This window comes from Gopherus flavomarginatus, chromosome 6 (assembly GCF_025201925.1).
Source record: "Gopherus flavomarginatus isolate rGopFla2 chromosome 6, rGopFla2.mat.asm, whole genome shotgun sequence".
Taxonomy (NCBI): Eukaryota; Metazoa; Chordata; order Testudines; family Testudinidae; genus Gopherus; species Gopherus flavomarginatus.
The window spans coordinates 64,457,752-64,476,175 of record NC_066622.1 but is presented as its reverse complement, the minus strand read 5'-3'; the positions used below and the strand labels follow the sequence as shown (position 1 = coordinate 64,476,175).

The 18,424-nt window shown below is 45.4% G+C and overlaps 1 protein-coding gene across 39 annotated transcripts in view; it reads left to right on the top strand.

The window, feature by feature from the left end:
• Nucleotides 1-17,477, top strand: part of SORBS1 (sorbin and SH3 domain containing 1) — a 275,655-nt gene extending 258,178 nt beyond the window's left edge. For 15 of the 39 annotated variants that reach the window (XM_050959922.1, XM_050959925.1, XM_050959923.1 and 12 more), the window contains 5 exons: nucleotides 7,587-7,685; nucleotides 9,767-9,826; nucleotides 10,531-10,589; nucleotides 13,357-13,469; nucleotides 15,356-17,477. In XM_050959922.1, the coding sequence (XP_050815879.1) occupies nucleotides 7,587-7,685; nucleotides 9,767-9,826; nucleotides 10,531-10,589; nucleotides 13,357-13,469; nucleotides 15,356-15,423 (399 nt within the window). In that variant the 3' untranslated portion in view covers nucleotides 15,424-17,477. Of the gene's footprint in view, nucleotides 1-7,586; nucleotides 7,686-9,766; nucleotides 9,827-10,398; nucleotides 10,590-13,356; nucleotides 13,470-15,355 lie in introns of all 39 variants that reach the window. The other 24 variants (XM_050959935.1, XM_050959947.1, XM_050959944.1 and 21 more) reach the window with 3 other exon arrangements.
• The last annotated feature ends 947 nt before the right edge of the window (nucleotides 17,478-18,424 follow it).

The following is an 18,424-nucleotide window of genomic DNA, read 5'->3' as shown; positions in this document are numbered from 1 at the left end:
CAGTTGATCCTTCCTTGGTAGGTGCTGGGAGGGAGGAGGAGGAGCTGATCGGTGAGACCTGCCAGTGGGCATCAGGCGCTGGGGAGAGGGGGTGATTCCGATAGCGGGGCTGCTCCTCGCACCCCCACTTCACCTCCTCACTCCACTCACCTGCTCACCTCCGCCTCACCTCCCCACCCACAGTCCCCCACAAAGCATGGGGTCTGGGGCGGGTGTCCCAATTCACCAGCCCAAGGGACAGCTGTGTGTGTGTGTTTTTGCACATGTGTATGCGAGAGAAAGAGAACAGGACGTGATCACAAAATGATAATCCTAAAGATGCACTTTCAGACTAAATGCTGAACAGATGCTGTTTTATTTATGGTTTTGTGCCCTGCTGATAGTATGACTTTGATATCCTTTTGGGGGGGTTATCAGGCCAACATTTTTATTCCATATGCCCTGACAACTACAGCGTTGTGAGGATCAAGTTAAAATTATGCATTGAATTATGAGAGGCCTCAACCTGCCCTCTGAGTGTGTGGGCAGTTATTTAGGGTGCAGTTAGCACATTTGTATGTACAAATAGATATCCCATTACCTGAATGGCTTGTGGAGACACTGTTTGCATGAGCAGAATTGTAGGCACCAACTCGTGGGCAGGTTTCCAAATCTGGCCTTCTATTATTTTTAACTGAATGCTGAAAGCACTAAGTCTTGTCCACGTGGGGAAATGTTCCAGCATTCCTATGCTGGTATAATTATAAAAGTGACATAAGCAAAACTGAAAAAAGGCCACTGTTGTTCTGGATCAGTGTCCACGAGTGGGAGTTATTCCAATAGTAATGATGGTATATTTCCTCATTTAGACAAGCTCTTAGCAGAAATTAAACGGAGCTACAGAATTCAGACCCACGTTTGGACCTCAGTTTCGACACTGCTCATCCTCAGTGTTTGTGGGTGTTTTTCAGTTTGCAGTCCCAATTGCGCTCATTCTAGAGAGCAGCTCTAATAGTGAAATTCAAAGCCAAGTTTTGTTCCAGATATCAGACCCTCTCACATGTGGGGCTGTTTGGACTGGGGTTCTGATTCACTCCTACCTCTAGTACCAACGCAATACATTAAAATAGGCAAAATTCTACATAAAATTACAATCCCCTGCATGTGTGTGTTCCCCCTGTGTGCCACCCCAGCCCTGCGCAGTACTGTTTATTCATGTTATAGGTTACCCTTATTGCACATCCATACCTTATTACACTATGTGGGGATTTGCAGGGAGGGGCTAAAGGGGTTCCCTGGCTGGTGGTTTTCTGTTAGATCATGATTCCTACAGAGGACAGCACGCTTACTTATCAGATCAGCTATCTTGGGTCACCAGTGTGTTGCTGGTGGTGGTCAGGAGGTCATCTAGTCCAACCCCCTGCTCAAAGCAGGAGCAACCCCAGCAAAATCATCCCAGACAGGACTTTGTCAAGCCGGGCCTTAAAAACCCCTAAGGATGGAGATTCCACCACCTCCCTAGGTAACCCATTCCAATGCTTCACCATCCTCCTAGTGAAATAGTGTTTCCTAATATCCAACCTAGACCTCCCACACTTCAATGTGAGACCATTACTCCTTGTTCTCTCATCTACCACCACTGAGAACAGCATAGCTCCATCCTCCTTGGAACCCCCTTTCAGGTAGTTGAAGGCTGCTATCAAATCCCCGCTCACTCTTCTCTTCTGTGGATTAAATAAGCCCAGTTCCCTCAGCCTCGCCTCATATGTCATGTGCCCCAGCCCCCTAATCATTTCCATTTCCCTCTGCTGCATTCTCTCCAGTTTGTCCACATCCTTTCTTTAGTGAGGGACCTGAAACTGGACACAATACTCCAGATGCAGCCTCACCAATGCCGAACAGATGGGAATAATCACTTCCCTCGATCTCCTGGCAATACTCCTACTAATACAGCCCAATATACCATTAGCTTTCTTGGCAGCAAGGGCACACTGTTGACTCATATCCAGCTTCTTGTCAACTGTAATCCCCAGGTCCTTTTCTATAGAACTGCCACTTAGCTAGTCGGTACCCAGCCTATAGCAGTGCATGGGATTCTTCCATCGTAAGTGCAGGTCTCTGCACTTATCCCTGTTGAACCTCATCAGATTTCTTTTGGCCCAATCCTCTAGTTTGTCTAAGTCACTCTGGACCCTATCTCTACCCTCCAGTGTATCTACTTCTTCCCCAGCTTAGTGCCATCCGCAAACTTGCTGAGGGTGCAATCCATCCCATAATCCAGATCATTAATGAAGATGTTGAACAAAACTGGCCCCAGGACTGACCCCTGAGACACTCCGCTTGATACTGACAGCCAACTAGACATCGAGCCATTGATCACTACCAGTTGAGCCCTATGATCTAGCCAGCTTTCTATCCACCTTATAGTCCATTCATCCAATCCATACTTTTTTTAACTTGCTGGCAAGAATACTGTGGGAGACCGTATCAAAAGCTTTGCTCAAGTCAAGGTATATCACATCCACCACTTTCCCCATATCCACAGAGCCAGTTATCTCATCATAGAAGGCAATCAGGTTGGTCAGGCATGACTTGCCCTTGGTGAATCCATGTTGACTGTTCCTGATCACCTTCCTCTCCTCCAAGTGCTTCAAAATGGATTCCTTTAGGACCCGCTCCATGATTTTTCCGGGGACTGAGGTGAGGCTGACTGATCTGTATTTCCCCCAATTCTTCTTCTTCCCTTTTTTAAAGATGGGCACTATATTTGCCTTTTTCCAGTTGTCCGGGACCTCCCCTGATCACCATGAGTTTTCCAAGATAATGGCCAATTGCTCTGCAATCACATCAGCCAACTCCCTCAGCACCCTCAGATGCATTGCATCTGGCCCCATGGACTTGTGCATGTCCAGCTTTTCTAAATAGTCCTTAAATGGTTCTTTCACCACTGAGGGCTGCTCACCTCCTCCCAATACTGTGCTGCCCAGTGCAGCAGTCTGGGACTGGAAACTGACCTTGTCTGTGAAGACAAAGATGAAAAAATGCATTGAGTACTTCAGCTTTTTCCACATCATCAGTCATTAGGTTGCCTCCCCCATTCAGTAAGGGTCCCTCACTTTCCTGATCACTTTATTGTTGCTAACGTACCTGAAGAAACCCTTCTTGTTACCCTTCACATCCCTTGCTAGCTGCAACCATTTATGCTTTGGGCTTCCTGATTACACCCCTGCATGCTCGAGCAATATTTTTATACTCCTCCCTAGTCATCTGTCCAAGTTTCCACTTCTTGTAAGCTTCCTTTTTGAGTTTAAGCTCACCGAAGATTTCTCTGTTAAGCCAAGCTAGTCACCTGACATATTTGCTATTCTTTCTGCACGTGGGGATGGTTTGTCTCCGCCCTCAATAAGGCTTCTTTAAAATACTGCCAGCTCTCCTGGACTCTTCTCCCCACCCCATATTAGCCTCCCAGGGGATCCTGCCCATCAGTTCCCTGAAGGAGTCAAAGTTTGCTTTTCTGAAGTCTAGGGTCCGTATTCTGCTGCTCTCCTTTCTTCCTTTTGTCAGAATCCTGAACTCGACCATCTCATGGTCACTGCTGCCCAGGTTGCCACCCACTTCTACTTCCCCTACCAATTCTTCCCTGTTTGTGAACAGCAGCCAGGGCCGGCTTTAAGCTGATTCACCCAATTGCCCGGAATTGGGCCCCATGCCGAAGAGGGCCTCGCCCCTGTGCCTAAGGGGGCCCTGCTCCGGGAGGGGTCTTTGGCGACATTTCGGCGGTGGGGGGGTCTGTCATAAACAGATAGCTAAGGGTTAATGTCTCTTTCACCTGGAAAGGAGTAACCTGAAACACCTAACCAGAGGACCAATCAGGAAACAAGACTTTTTCAAATCTGGGTGGAGGGAAGTTTTGGGTGTGAGTTCTTTGTTCTTTGTCTTGTGTCTGACCCTCTCGGCTCTGAGAGTGATCTTTCTGTCTCCTGGCTTTCTAATCTTCTGTTTCCAAGTTGTAAGTACAAAGATAGGAAGACCATAGGTTTATATTGTTTTCTTTTGTATTTACATGGGTGTAGTTGCTGGAATGTGTTAAATTGTATTCTTTTTGGATAAGGCTGTTTATTCATTTTTTTCTTTTAAGCAAATTACCCTGTATTTGTCACCTTAATACAGAGAGACCATTTTTATGTCCTTGTCTCTCTTTTTTATATAAAGCCTTCTTTTTAAGACTTGTTGGAGTTTTTCTTTAGTGGGGACTCCAGGGAATTGAGTCTGCAGCTCACCAGGGAATTGGTGGGAGGAAGAAGTCAGGGGAAAAATCTCTTTGTGTTAGATTTACTAACCTGACTTCGCATACCCTCTGGGTGACGGAGGAAGTACTTGTGTTTTCCAGGACTGGAAACAGGGAGGGTGGAGTCCCTCTGTTTAGATTCACGGAGCTTGCTTTTGTATATCTCTCCAGGAACCCAGGGAGGGAACACCTGGAGGGGGGGAGGGAAATGGTTTATTCCTCTTTGTTGTGAGACTCAAGGAATCTGAGTCTGGGGGTCCCCCAGGGAAGGTTTTGGGGAGACCACAGTGCGCCAGGCACTGTATAGATTCCTGGCTGGTGGCAGCTTTACCAGGTCCAAGCTGGTAACTAAGCTTGGAGGTTTTCATGCTAACACCCATATTTTGGACGCTAAGGTCTAGATCTGGGAAAAATGTTATGACAGGGTCCTTCAGTGCCGCGGAAAACCCGGAGCGGACTCCCCGCTGCCGAGTATTCTAATCGGTCCCCACGGGTCATAAAGCCGGCCCTGACAGCAGGTCAAGAGACCCATAGTTGGCTCCTCTAGCACTTGCATCAGGAAATTGTCCCCTACACTTCCCAAAAACTTCCTGGATTGTCTTTGTACCACTGTATTGCTCTCCCAGCAGATATCAGGGTGATTGAAGTCTCCCATGAGAAACCAGGGCCTGTGATCTAGTAACTTCTGTTAGTTGCCGGAATAAAGACTTCCAGTTCTTCCTGTTTGTTTCCCAGGCTTCTTGTATTCGTGTACAGGCATCTAAAATAACCATCCAGTTGCCTTACTTTCTCAGTGTGAATCAGGAGGCCTCCCCTGTTGCACCTGCCTCCTTGTATTTCCTTCTGGTATCCCACTTCCCCACGTACCTTACATACATATACACCCATATACACTACAAATATATACACCCTATCCATATTATTCATATATATTAATTATCTGGGAGTGCCCCCAAGACTCAGTCATAAAACTCCATTCCTCAATCAAAGTCCCAGGTCTAATATTTCCAAGCCCACTATAAGGGACTATTCACAATTGTAAAATAAAATCTGTCCATCAGTCGTACAAGAAAACCCTATATTAGTGGGTGCCTGGACTATTAAATTGTGCAGATTGATTCTGGTATCATTAAAAAGCTGTGTCATTACTCATGTCTGTGACACGGGGAACAAGGCAGGCTATGGCCATATGACTAAATAGTTAATGTTTGTATAACTTCACCTTATGTGCTTAAGTTTCTCTCTGTTCAGCAAAGCACCTTAGTGCCATTGAAGTCAATGGAAATTAAGCATGTGTTTAAGAGATTTGCTAAGGTGAGGATTTAGCACTGAGCATTACTGTAAATCTGTGGCTTTGATGGGTTTTGTACAGTATGTTACTTATAGAGCTTTATGTTTAAATTAAACAACAGTGGAGGTGGTGGATCAATTTCTCCAGGGGATTCCTCTGTTTTACAGCTTTTAATTTATGCATCATATTAGAGGTAGGCAACCTATGGCACATGTGCCGAAGGCGGCACGTGAGCTGATTTTCAGTGGCACTCATACTGCCCGGGTACTGGCCACTGGTTGGGGGGGCTCTGCATTTCAATTTAATTTTAAATGAAGCTTCTTAAACATTTAAAAAACCTTATTTACTTTACATACAACAATAGCTCAGTTATATATTATAGACTTATAGAAAGAGACCTTCTAAAAACGTTAAAATGTATGACGCATGCAGAACCTTACATTAGAGTGAATAAATGAAGACTCGGCACACCGCTTTTGAAAGGTTGCCGACCCCTGCATCATATGATCAGATACCTCAGCCTGCCCTCTGAGTTTGTGGGTCTGTTCATTTAGAGGGCAATTACAATGTTTGAATGTGCCAGTGAAAGCCCCTCTACCCATGTGTACATGCTATATTTAAACGCTGCCCCCCGTCCCCAATTTATTGATATTTTTGTTCTACAAAATCTTTTTTCTTTTAAAAAATGCTGACCATTTGAATACAAAACCACGCTGGCAGGGTCATTTGTTGGACATCAATGTGATCATATATACATTCCCCTTCTCCCCCTGACCCTCCAGAAAGTAGAGATAAAAAGATCTGGTGCCCACAATTCAAGAAGGATGTTGATGAATTGGAGAGGTTTCAGAGAAGAACCACGAGAATGATTAAAGGATTAGAAAATATGCCTTGTAATGATAGACTCAGGGAGCTCAATTTATTTAGCTTAACACAGAGGAGGTTAAGGAATGGCTGGATTACAGTCTATAAGTATCTACATGGGGAACAAATATTTAATAATGGGATTTTCCATCTAGCAGAGAAAGATCTAACACAATCCAATGTCTGAAAGTTGAAGCTGGACAAATTCCAACTGAAAATAAAGTGAAAATTTTTAATAATGAAGGTAATTAACAAGTGGAACAATTACCCAAGGATCATGGTGGATTTTCCATCACTGACCATTTTAAACTTGAGATTGGAGGTTTTTCTAAGAGCTCTGTTCTAGGTATTATGTGCAGCAGGTCTCTGGCCTGTGTTACTCAGGGGGTCCAGATGAGATGGTCACAAGGGTCCCTTCTGGCCTTGGAATCTCTGCCTCATAGGTCGCCTCGTTCTCTTCCCTCCCGCACTGCCTGCTAGCTGGGAATGGTTCCTTACCCTATATTGCCCAGGCTTGTGCCTATCTAGTTTTACTATCCCAGAGGACTGGGGTTTCCATTCCTACCATTGGGAGATTATCCCACAATCCAGTGGTTCTCCCTGCAGTTCAGCCCACATTTCCCTTTTCTCCTTCTCATCACATTATTCCCAGCTGCACCCCTATGGGCCATGCTGGGCAAATACTGAGTTAGGTCCAGCTAATCACCTCCACTTTTGGCCCAAGTCCTGTTGAAGTCAAGGAACAGATGCCCACTAATTTCACCAGGCCTTTGCTATGGTGGGGACGAATGAGCAGATACTGAAAGTGCATGGTGGGAGACGAGCCAGATGTTTACAGTGTGTGTGTGTGTGTGTTTATGTGTTTGTGTGTGTGTGTATAATATGCACCAGTGCAGCTCCATGTGAGTCCATGGGAAGTGTGCCCATTTACATGGGCCTTACTATCTTATGGGCTTAAGGGGCATTTCCAGCAAGGAATGTATTAGGATGGGACAGCCTGAGTTTTCCTGAATCAAACCATAATTCTTATGTGTAGATGCTGTGTTCCATAGCCATGAAAATCAGCTTTTCCCTCCTCAGTTAACTGTGATTTCTTTGCCTTTGATGTAGTATATCGAGTTCCTTTGTAAAATACTGATTTTGACTTTGTAATCATCCTATTAGCCTTTCAGGACTGACAGTGGCCGTGTAGGAATGACTTCCAAAAGTCCTGTAACAATTTCAGACTACCCAATAAATGCCATGAGCTCTAATTCCATTGTGGTAAGCCCATCCCAATCACTTTCTATTTTCTATACAAAGTCAGAACAAATAGTTTCTGAGCAAAATGATCCAGGAGTAATTATTAATCCCCAGAGAGCCAGACTGACTAGAGGAGATTTCTGGCTGCATTGCGGTTGGGTGGGCATACTGGTCAGGTACCTTAAGATGAAGGAACTGAGAGAGGATACTTTAGTCTTTGATGTAGCAGTGGGGGAACCTCCAGAAGATTGGAACTCATGTTCACAGAAACTTCAAGGGAGCTACCCCCTGGCTGAAGTTAGCCCCGCTGTGCTCCTCTGAACTAGCTGAGTCTCTTGAGTGTCCAAACTCAAGCTGGAAATCTCCTGCTATCCATTAAGTTCTCTATTTCCTCCCTCCACTCTGTATGGAAATACCATGAGCAGCCTTTCTCCTGAGCTGCCAGCACACCAAGGCCTTTGGAGAATTCAGCAGTGCAGAGGGTGCACAGAAATGAACAAAATATATGTGGAAAGAGTGAAATGGACCCTCTGGAAAAAGATTTGGGTCTCATGTTTTACTGAAAGCTCACAGCTAGTGGCAACGTAATTTACCCTAGGCAACCCATCTGTATTGCAGACGAGAGTAATAGCCCTACAGAGGACAAGTCCTGCACTCCTTGCACAGGCAGTATGCCCACTGCTTTCCTTAGGAGTTTTGAGTGTGTAAAAAATGCAAGATTGCAATGTAAATGCAAATATTTGTAGTGGGATTTTTTTCATGTTCCATCCAGTTGCTTGTACCTTGAGACTCTCCAGACAAACTGCTTTTTCTTGAAAGTAATTTAGGGCATGGGAATGGCTCTCCAATGGGGAGGTGGTGGTGGGGGAGGTGGAGAAGGAGCAATGCTGAATAAAAGATGCATCTAAGTGGCAGTGTTCACAATGGCTCTAAAGCTTGGACGTGTTTAGATGTTGGGGTTGGGGCAGGCCCATCTCTGTTCAGAAGCACTGGTCCCTCCAAAAGGCTGCTGCATTCTTAGAATTCACGTGACGGCTCAGACCCTCACCTAGTGTCAATCAGTGTAGCTCCCATGCAGTGACAGCAGCCAGTGGTGCTAGGACATTTTTTACAGTGGGGTTGCTGAAAGCCAGTGGCCCCCATGCCAAACTTTTTACCTCACCTCCCCCCTTACTCCTGTCCATGCCCTCCTCCACACCTCAGAGCTGGGCCAGGAGCGGGGCCATGGCTCTGGGGCGGGGGATGCAGATGGGGTAAGGGGGCCAAGATTGAGACCTCCCATGCAAGGCCAGGAGCAGAGCCTCCAGTGTGAGGGCAGTGACTGTGGAGACCTCGTGTGCTTCCAGGTGGCGGGCCATGACCAGAGCCCTGGGTGCAGGGCCAGCAGCAGTCAGGAGCTGAGCCCCTGGGCACAGGGCCAAGAACAGAGCTCTGGGCACAGGTCCTGCAGCGGGGATCCCAGGTGCGGGGCCAGCAGCACCGGGGCCCTGGGTGCAGGGTGGCAGGCAGGACCCCATACAAAAACTAGGGGTGCTGCAGCACCTCCCGCACTACTAGTTCCGACACCTATGACAGCGACGCACTTGTGACTTCAGCTGAGCTGCATCAATTTACGTCAGCTGAGGATCTGGCCCACTCTTTAGGAGGCAGCTGAGCTGTCATTTTTCCTGATCCAAAATGTCTCCAAGGGCCTTTCCAGAGATAATGGCAATGGCCTTTTTCATTAGGGCCTTTGGCCTAAAGGTCTGACAGTCTGACACTTGTGCTTCTGTCCATATCTTTTTCCCCTACAGGAATTCAATGCAGCGCTGTTTGCCATCTGTGCCTCTAGCTGTGTCTCATCTTTTCATTGCCTCCTCTAGTTGCCTATTTAATTTTTTTGCTATTGTATTATCCTTTGCAGCACACATGATGCTGCAATGCAATTGCATTGCTGTACTCTCCAATGTCCCCTGTTTTAAAAAGCCTATTGTCTGAATCAAGTGGCGGTGGGTGGCTTTGTGTTTTGTTTGGTTTTCTGTGCATCATTTTTTAATTTTAATTCTGACCAATGTAACTTCTGCTAAAATGTCTTCCTTATAATTTGCTTGGTGATCACACAGCCTTCTCACCATTCACTGAGAGCAGGACCAGATCTCACAGAGTCTGAAAAGAGCTATGTGGTAAGGCCACTGTTTCAATCAGATGCACAGTCGTAGCGTCTCTTATCACAGACAGTAACACCTTCATAGAATTTAAAGTTGCCAGCTGCTTTCTTAGTCACAAAAAAATCTAGATATCATTGTATTTGTAATGGAGAAATAGAATTTAGCATCTAGAAAAACTACCAGAGTCAACATGGAATTGGTATAATTGCATTGTCTGTATTGGATTAGAGTTAAATGAGTAGTGCATGACTGGAGTGTGCGTTCTCATATTCCAACTGTAGCGATTGTAATGGTGCCACTGCTGACTAACTGCAACCTCTTATGCTTCTGTATGCTTTTTTTAAACAAATCTTCAAGCTAAGTACCAAATTCTTCTGTATTGCCTGTTTTTCCATGCTTACACCTGGATCCCTTCTGCACTCCACTACCTGGATATTTACCTGGATCTACAACTCTTTTGTTTGACTGGACTTATGTGCTGCATCTGGAATGTCCCATCTCTTCCTGTCTATTTTTCCCTTTCCCCTCCATTCCTTGTTGACTGTTCTGTGGGTGTTCCGTGGATGTCAATGCTGCCTACCACGCAGGAAGCAGTTTGCAATGAGATCATAAACATTGCAGAAAAGTCTGTTCATTACTGCAGTGCTATTTCTCAGCCTCTTGACTCTCGCCACACGGTGGCCTCTAATGACAATAAACCATCTCTAATCATTTCTCAGCAACCTCAAGCACATCAACAAGGAGCCAGCCCCGACAGGAGTCAAACACCAGGAGACATGTAAGTGGCTCTGGTTGCCCTCTCTCCCAGGGACCTGGTTTGCATCTGTCATATTGCTGTTAAGTGTGACATTATTTGATGTTTCCCCTAAAGCTCCAGGCCCTGGAGGCATGTGATTATGCAAGAGTGTCAGCTTTCATTACAAAAATAAGGAAGGAAGTTTCTAGCCCTCGTCACTGCAGCAAAAAGCCCGAAGTAAGGACCCCTGTGTTTGTACAGCACTGGGCACAATGCGCTGCTCGTACATGACTGGGGTGCCCTGATTCAAGGTTCTTGAATGCTTGGGGTGGACAGTACCACATCTTCTCTTTCTGCAGCTTGAATCCTTGTTTCTTACACATAGATGGAGGGAAGAACTGTGCCTTAAGTTTTTGGCCAGAGGGCATGATTCTTCACTGCCTTGTGAAGTCATTATCACCTGTGTAGAAGTGGAAGCATGATTATCCTGAGCGGGTAGTGCTTTGCACAGGGGTAAAAAACTACCCAAGGAGCAAAGCAGAGAGAATCAGACCCATCACACCAATGCATGGAGACAGAAAGAAGTGCTTGAGGAAGCTTGTAAAGTGATACAGTCCTTCAAAGCGTAATGGAAATTAGCACAGGGTAAATGTTCAGTTTATCGTACATACACAGGATCTGAATCAGGTTCCCAGCTGCCGCTCGAGAGCTCTCCCAGTTAAGAGTCACACTCCTGCATATACTTCCTACAGGGTGTAGGACTCATGACAGCAAGCCTCATGCCCAGCAGTGAGCGAGTGCAGGATCAGCCCCTAAGATAGTTGTTGCACAGATAAAGAGGGACGAGGGCAAGAGAAATGTGACACAAGGCAGATGGTGGGTGGGACATGGTTAATTAGAGTGGACAATTTGGTGCTAAATGCACAGAAAGTATTTCCTGGTGGGACTGCTAGTGCAGGGAATTAGACTCCGTAACCTGCTACTTTCTCCTCAAGGTCTCTGGTTCAAGTGCAGCCCAGATTGGTGCCTACCGTCTGGCTCACAGGAAATGAGTTGGTGGGTTCACAGTACCTCCTCGGTGGCTAGTCGTTCACAGCACAATATATAGCCACTTTTACATTGGCATCAATAGGCCCTTTGTTGGCAGTGTCCACAAAGAAACCAAGGACTGAATGGGCTTAGCAACTAATGCTGAGATTGCCAGAGCTGCCTAGGGCAGTGGTTCTTAGCCTTTCCAGACAACTGTTCCCCTTTCAGGAGGCTGATTTGTCTTGCATACCCCAAATTTCAACCTCATTTAAAAACTACATGCTTACAAAATCAGATATAAAAACACAAAAGTGTCACAGCACACTAATACCGAAACATTGCTGACTTTCTCATTTTTACCATACAATTATAAAATACATTGACTGGAATATAAATATTGTACTTACATTTCAGTGTGATACTTGAGCTTGTTTTTCACTTGCAAGGCTTGTCTGAAGCCTGAGCCCCAGGTGGTGGAGCTGAAGCATGTAACTTAGCTTTGTAGGGCCCCCTGTGGTGTGGGGCCCCAAGCAGTTGCCCTACTTGCCACCCCCTAATACCAGCCCTGCACTTGCAATCCTCCTAAACCCATCCCATGACCACCCTGGAGGCTGAGGTTGCCAACCCTCCAGGATTGTCCTGGAGTCTTGAGGATTTAAAGATTAATCTTTAATAAAATATTAATGTCATGAGATGAAATCTCCAGGAGTTCATCCAACTAAAGTTGGCACCCCTATGGGGTCTGCCACCCCTAGGTTGAGAAACACTGTTTTAGATGAGTGAAGAACCCCCTGGAAGTCCTCTGCATATCCCTAGGGCTGGTTGAGAACCACTGGACTAGGGCATTTAAACACATAACTTCCATTAATATTAATGGGAACTGTATGTCTAAATCCCCTGGGTGGCTTTGAAATGCTCAGCCGAAACTGCTCTCTAGCTCCTTGATAGACATTTGTGATTGAAGTCCATTGGTGGGGCAGCATCAGCGGAACTTGGGTTTCCCACTAGCCTCGTCTCTGGAGAACTTGAGGACTACTAGAGTCTCCAGGGCTGGACGTGTGGCACTTTTCGCCAGCACTGATTTCATTCCCAAGGAGAGAGAGGGCTGAGCCGCAAGGCTGGGAACTGGAGCCAAACTTCACCCAAAGCTCCAGGGGCTACTCAGAGCCAGGGGCTTGGGTCAGCTTCATCTCCAAACCCGTAGGCTCCATCTTGGTTGCAGTGGAGTTGCATGTGTGTATCTCTGCAGAATTTGGTCCCTGATTTCTCCTGTCTATACTCCTCTCCTTCAAACAGTTGCAGTGTACAAAGCGAACCTTTCTCAAAGGCATTTTAGTCAGGTGCCAGGACACTCAGTGTGCAATGGAATGTGACTAGAGGCCTGAGAAGGCAAACGAACACCCCTTCTGCCCAGGGCAGGAGTGGATGTACCCAGACGTAGGAGGATGTGAGGAATCGTGGAGTCTTGGTTCTACCAGCAGTACTCTCTGGGAGCAAGGGTGGAACAAAGAGGAAGTTGTGGCTTCCTAATCCCAGTTCCTTCTCTGGGATGCTCCTTGCAATGCAGCTGTACTATTGCTCCTGTATTCGTGTGACAATGCCTAGCCCTGCTTTAGCAGCACAGGTTGTTTACAATTGGTTTTGGACTCTATAATAGGACATACAATAGACATGTGGTAGCTTTTCAAACTGTAATGTGTATTGGATGGTTGGATGTGACTGAATGTCAGCAGAGTTCACTGTATAATTTGTAACATCTCTCTCCCTCCCTCGGCTTTAGACTGAGCTACCAAGCCCTGTACAGCTATATTCCCCAGAATGATGATGAGCTGGAGCTAAGAGACGGAGATATTGTAGATGTCATGGAGAAATGCGACGATGGCTGGTTTGTGGGTGAGTACATCATATGTTCAGTATTAATATTATTATTACAGGTAATCAAAAATGGGGAATAAATTGTGGAAAATTTCAAAATTTGGAAATTGCTTCAAAATGGAACAATGTTTGGGGGGTTTTTCCCAAAAATTTTCATGAAATATTTTTGAAACATTTTTAATTTCCTCTCTTCCCATATTTTTTCCACTGAGAACAATACAGGAATGATATCCAGGCAGATGGGTTTTTCTCACCAACTTTTTATTTTTTTCATTTTTCCTCTTGCTACTCTAACTTTTCAAAACTTCCCCAGTTTTGGAAAGGTGTAATAATTACAGAATTTCAGTTTTTCTTTGGCCACTCTGGAATTTTTCCAAAGATGAGGAAGCTTTGACACGTTGCAGAGAGAGGCGAAAGGAAAACTGGGGGAGGCATGTGTGTGTGTGAAAAAGAAATATGTTAAGCGGAAATAAACATAAAATAAATAAATAAAATAATAACCCTACAATCCAGAAAATCAAATTTCCAAAATTTGAAATTTCTATTTTTTACAGAAAGCAGAAAATGTTTAAAAAAAAAAAGCTTTTTGACAAATTAAGTTTCCTAAAAGGGCCATTTTTCATCAAAGAAAAGTCTTGAAGGAAGAAAATCAGCCATCTCTAATTGTTCTGCTGCACTGATACAGTGCTGTAGGGCTGCACTACACTTCATGCACATTTCCCCTGGCTCAGGGTGCTTGCTTTGAACAAGCCAAGTCCCAGGGGAAGGGCTGAGCAGGAAGGGAGTGTTAATGAGGGGGGATTGCTGGGAGATATTGGTTTTAAAGAAGGATTTGAAGGAAAGGGTTTGGTAGATGAGTAGGGGAGTAGCTGGTGATTGACTCTCCTTTAAGCAGAAAAAAGGAATATACCAATGCACTGCACATTTCCAAAAGGGATGGTAGCTGGCATGCCTGTTAGCAGCTTCAGCAGAGATGCCAAGAGCTGAATGGGTCACAGTCCACGGGTATGTGCATGCGTCAAGCTGGGGTGTGATTGGCAGTTCAAGGATACATACCTGCCAAGCTCTCACTGAGCTAGCATGCTTGGAAATGGAGTGCAGTGCAGCAATGTGAGTGGGGGAAGGGACTAGCAGCTGAGTACATTCCTAGCACCCCGATGGAGACTCACTCAGGACAGCCACTCGTGCTGCCGCAGCTGTGCTCTGTTTTAGCATGCTATCTCGACGAGAGCTAGCCATGGTTATGTCTCCTCCTCCTCACCCTCACGCTCCAAGTGTAGACATACCCTGAGAGGCTTGAGAGCTCATCTCTTTCCTAGCAGGGCTTCCCTCCGGAGCAGGGCTGAGGCACCCTCTGAAACCTATATGTATGCTGCCCAGCCCAGATTTTCCAAAGAGCTAAGGACACTGGGTGCTGACCTCTTTTGTAAATCTGGCCATAAGCAATGCAATGGGAGATGAGCTCTTTGGACATCAGGCCCATCTGTGGGTGCAAAGCACATGGAAGCCTGGCCTGATTGTATTCTGAGGACACCGGCCCAGATTGTGCTCTCCATCGCACTTGGACAAATCACTCCATTGATTTCAGCTGATTTAAATGGATGTAGCAAAGATCACAGTCTGGCCCCTAGCCTGCAGCCCTGTCAATCCAGCACTAATAATTGCTGTATTAAAATTAAAAAACAAAATGACTGTGGTTAGTGACAAAAGTATTTCAGTTAATTCTATTCAGGAACAACAGAATTTTTGACCAGGACCCCTCTTCTCTTGCATTGCTAAGAACAGTGATTTGTACCCAGCCTGGCTTACAAACAGAGCAGGCTGCTCTTTCTCTTTCCAACCCCAGTCACCTTCCTCTGTAGCTCCATCTTACTCAATTGCATTCTTATTTCCTTTCCCAACAGGTACGTCTAGAAGAACAAGACAGTTTGGCACTTTCCCAGGCAACTACGTGAAACTGCTGTACCTCTGAAACAGTCATGCACCTGCAACGCTGATTAGTATCGTTTACCGGACAACATTTAAGTAGCAAAGACCTTTGAAAATCAGACAGTTTATTAATGTAATAAATGAGAGATGAGAAGTGGAATGGGGATGTGGTTATGTGGTACAGTTCTGGGTTGAATGTGTAGGCCTGGGTCTGGGTGTCGCTGGACTTACTGTTCTTGTTTGCTGAAGGAAAGAGACAAAGTTTCTAGTTTACAATGCTGCCTTTGTAGCTCTGAGGACAGAGCTTAGTTTTCATGCTTTTTATTGAGTACTTACCTCTGAGACAGAGTTTGGGGAAGCAGCAGAATCGAGTGTGTGATAGGTTTTGCTTGTGTGAGAGAAAAAGCAATGGGAACTGTGATGCATTGAGGCAACATGCAGCTCTGTAGCTGCTCCCTCTCTATAACTGAGGGAGGCCTTCTCTGAGATTACCCCCATCTGCAAGGTAATTTTCACTCTGCCTCCCGCTTTCATTCCCAATTCTTTCTTCATGATGTGCACCTTAACGTACATGGCAGGCAGAGAATGGTTTATGTGATTAGACTAGGTAGCATATGGGATGGGGCTTTGAACTGACAGTTTAATCCAGAGCAATCTGCCAAAAAAAACCCTCAACTTTGGTAATATTATGCTTCATAATATCCACCCCTGCAGGTTTTTCTGTGTGTGTGTGTATATGGGTGAGCATATTGTGTGCATAGATATGAACAGAGTCACAATTTCCATGAGGAATCAACCCAGATTTTACAAAAACAGAACACAAATAGTGGAAAATTTAGGGGACACATCCTGTTTGCAAATCCCATGGCTGTTTTCCCCCTAAATGTTGCGCTGAATGACTGCACACATTTTGAAGTATACTCTTTGCAATAAAGACTTTATTTTCCCCTGGTATTCTAGCGTAGAGATTCGGGTAGATGCTAGCAAAATATTACTGAGCTTGCTTTTTTTTTTGTTGGTGGTGGTTCTTGATCAGGCTGTCTCCTAATAAAACTAGCAAGGCAAACCAATTTGTAAAGCTATGTTTATACAGCCATTACCAGCTGCATATATTTGTACTTTTTTGAAAAAACATGGCTTGCCCAGAGACTTCCCCGCAAGTCAAAAATAAATGTTCTTTTTGATAGAAATTCTATTTCAAAAAGAAAAAAGTATAGATAAAACCAGTTGCATCAGACTGCTTCCTACATTTCCAGTACAAATAGCAAAAGTTAAGATTGCTATTTTGGCATCAGCCATATTTAATAATAGAAAATGCCTATTTTTATGCCGATGCTTTTATACAAACTGATTAACAGTAACTGCAACTAAGTATTAGCATGACTTGCAATACGTTTTGATAAATTAGCCATACTCCTGGGTTTAAAAACACTTATCTTTCGCTGAGATCAACGGAAGAGAAGACTCAACGTGCTTCGGAAGTATGATTGTAAATATGTATATTTAATTTTGTACAGACAATGTACTTACCTTGTATAGAAAAAAATAATTTAAACAAATTGTGCAGGAGGTCAGACTAGATGATCATAATGGTCCCTTCTGACCTTGAAGTCTAGGAGTCTATGAATGAAAGGAGGAAAAAAGGCAGTTATGAAAGGTTTTTTTTTCCCATTTTTATTTAAATGAAGGAATTCTATGTAAGTTCACATGAAGAGTTTTAGCACAAAATATCCACTCTAAACCAGATACAAATACAACACAAAGCACCATTATATTTTTGTGCAGGAGTGGGGGTAACTTCAATCCTTATCTTATTTATGGTTTTTGATTTTCTGCTTTTGAGTTGCATTCTTGTTATCTGCAGCAATATTTAGACCTATTGCTAGGACTGGATCACACCTAATTAATCTAGCCAACAAAGTAACATGATGATATTGACTGTATATAACCAGCTCATTTAAAGGTTTATTTTTGTTGCTGTTGCCATTTTTAATTATATACACACACAAACACACACAAACCGGTTTATTTTTGTGTTGATTTTGGTTCCTTATTGCAGTGGATGATGATTTGACAATAAATTGAAGAGCTGAATTACTTCTTTGGTCCTGGTACAAGTTATTTACTGAAGTTTATTGGGAGTTGTTGTATGGCCATTGACTGTCAGTGAAATTTTGACCTTTTGAAAATGAGCCTTAGTCTCTTCAATCAGGCTCCAATGCTGAAATGCCTTGAACAGGGCCGTCCTTAGGCATACACAGCATATGCAGCTGTGTAGGGCACCATGAAATTTGGGGCACTAAATTGTCCCAAATTTCATGGTGCCCTAGGGCAGCTGCATACGTGGCAGCATCAGCCCTGGCGACCAGCCCTATCCCTCAGCCAGTCCCCAGTGCAAGGGGTAGGGCCATCCCTAGGGAAATGTGGGGCCCTGGACAACTCCCTCTGCCCTGCCTCTTACCCTTCCCCCCCCTGCTTTGCCCCTGGGCCGCTCCCATTTCACCTCTTCCTCCAGCAACCCTGCACTCACCAGCAGCGGGAAATGGAGAGATGCGTCCCCAGCCCACTCCGCTTCCCTTGCCCCAGACCCAGCCATGTCGCTCAGGTTGGGGAAAGAACCGCCCCCGGCCCTCACCAGCGGCAGGAAGCAGAGCCCTGCGGCTGGGAGCTGGTGGAGCAGAGCAGGCTGGGGCTGAGCTGCTCTGCTTCCCACCACTGCTGGTGAGTGTGGGGGGTCCCTACCCCGAGCGACACGGCTGGGGCCGGGGCAAGGGAAGCGGAGCAGACTAATACCCTGGGCTACTCTGTGCCTATGGGGCCCCCAGAAGTAGCCCCCCACAGCTGCTGCCTCCCAGACCCTGGGGGAGGGCTGGGGCTCTACACAGCTCCCCCACGGGGGAGCTGCGTATGGCACCCAAATGGCTAGGGACGGCCCTAGCCTTGAAACATCTGGGCCTAAGTCCCATGGCAACTCAGAGCCTCTGCCCAGGGTAGACCCTTGTGCTCAGACAAAGCCCTGCTAGGCAGTGGCTTAGCGGGGGGGG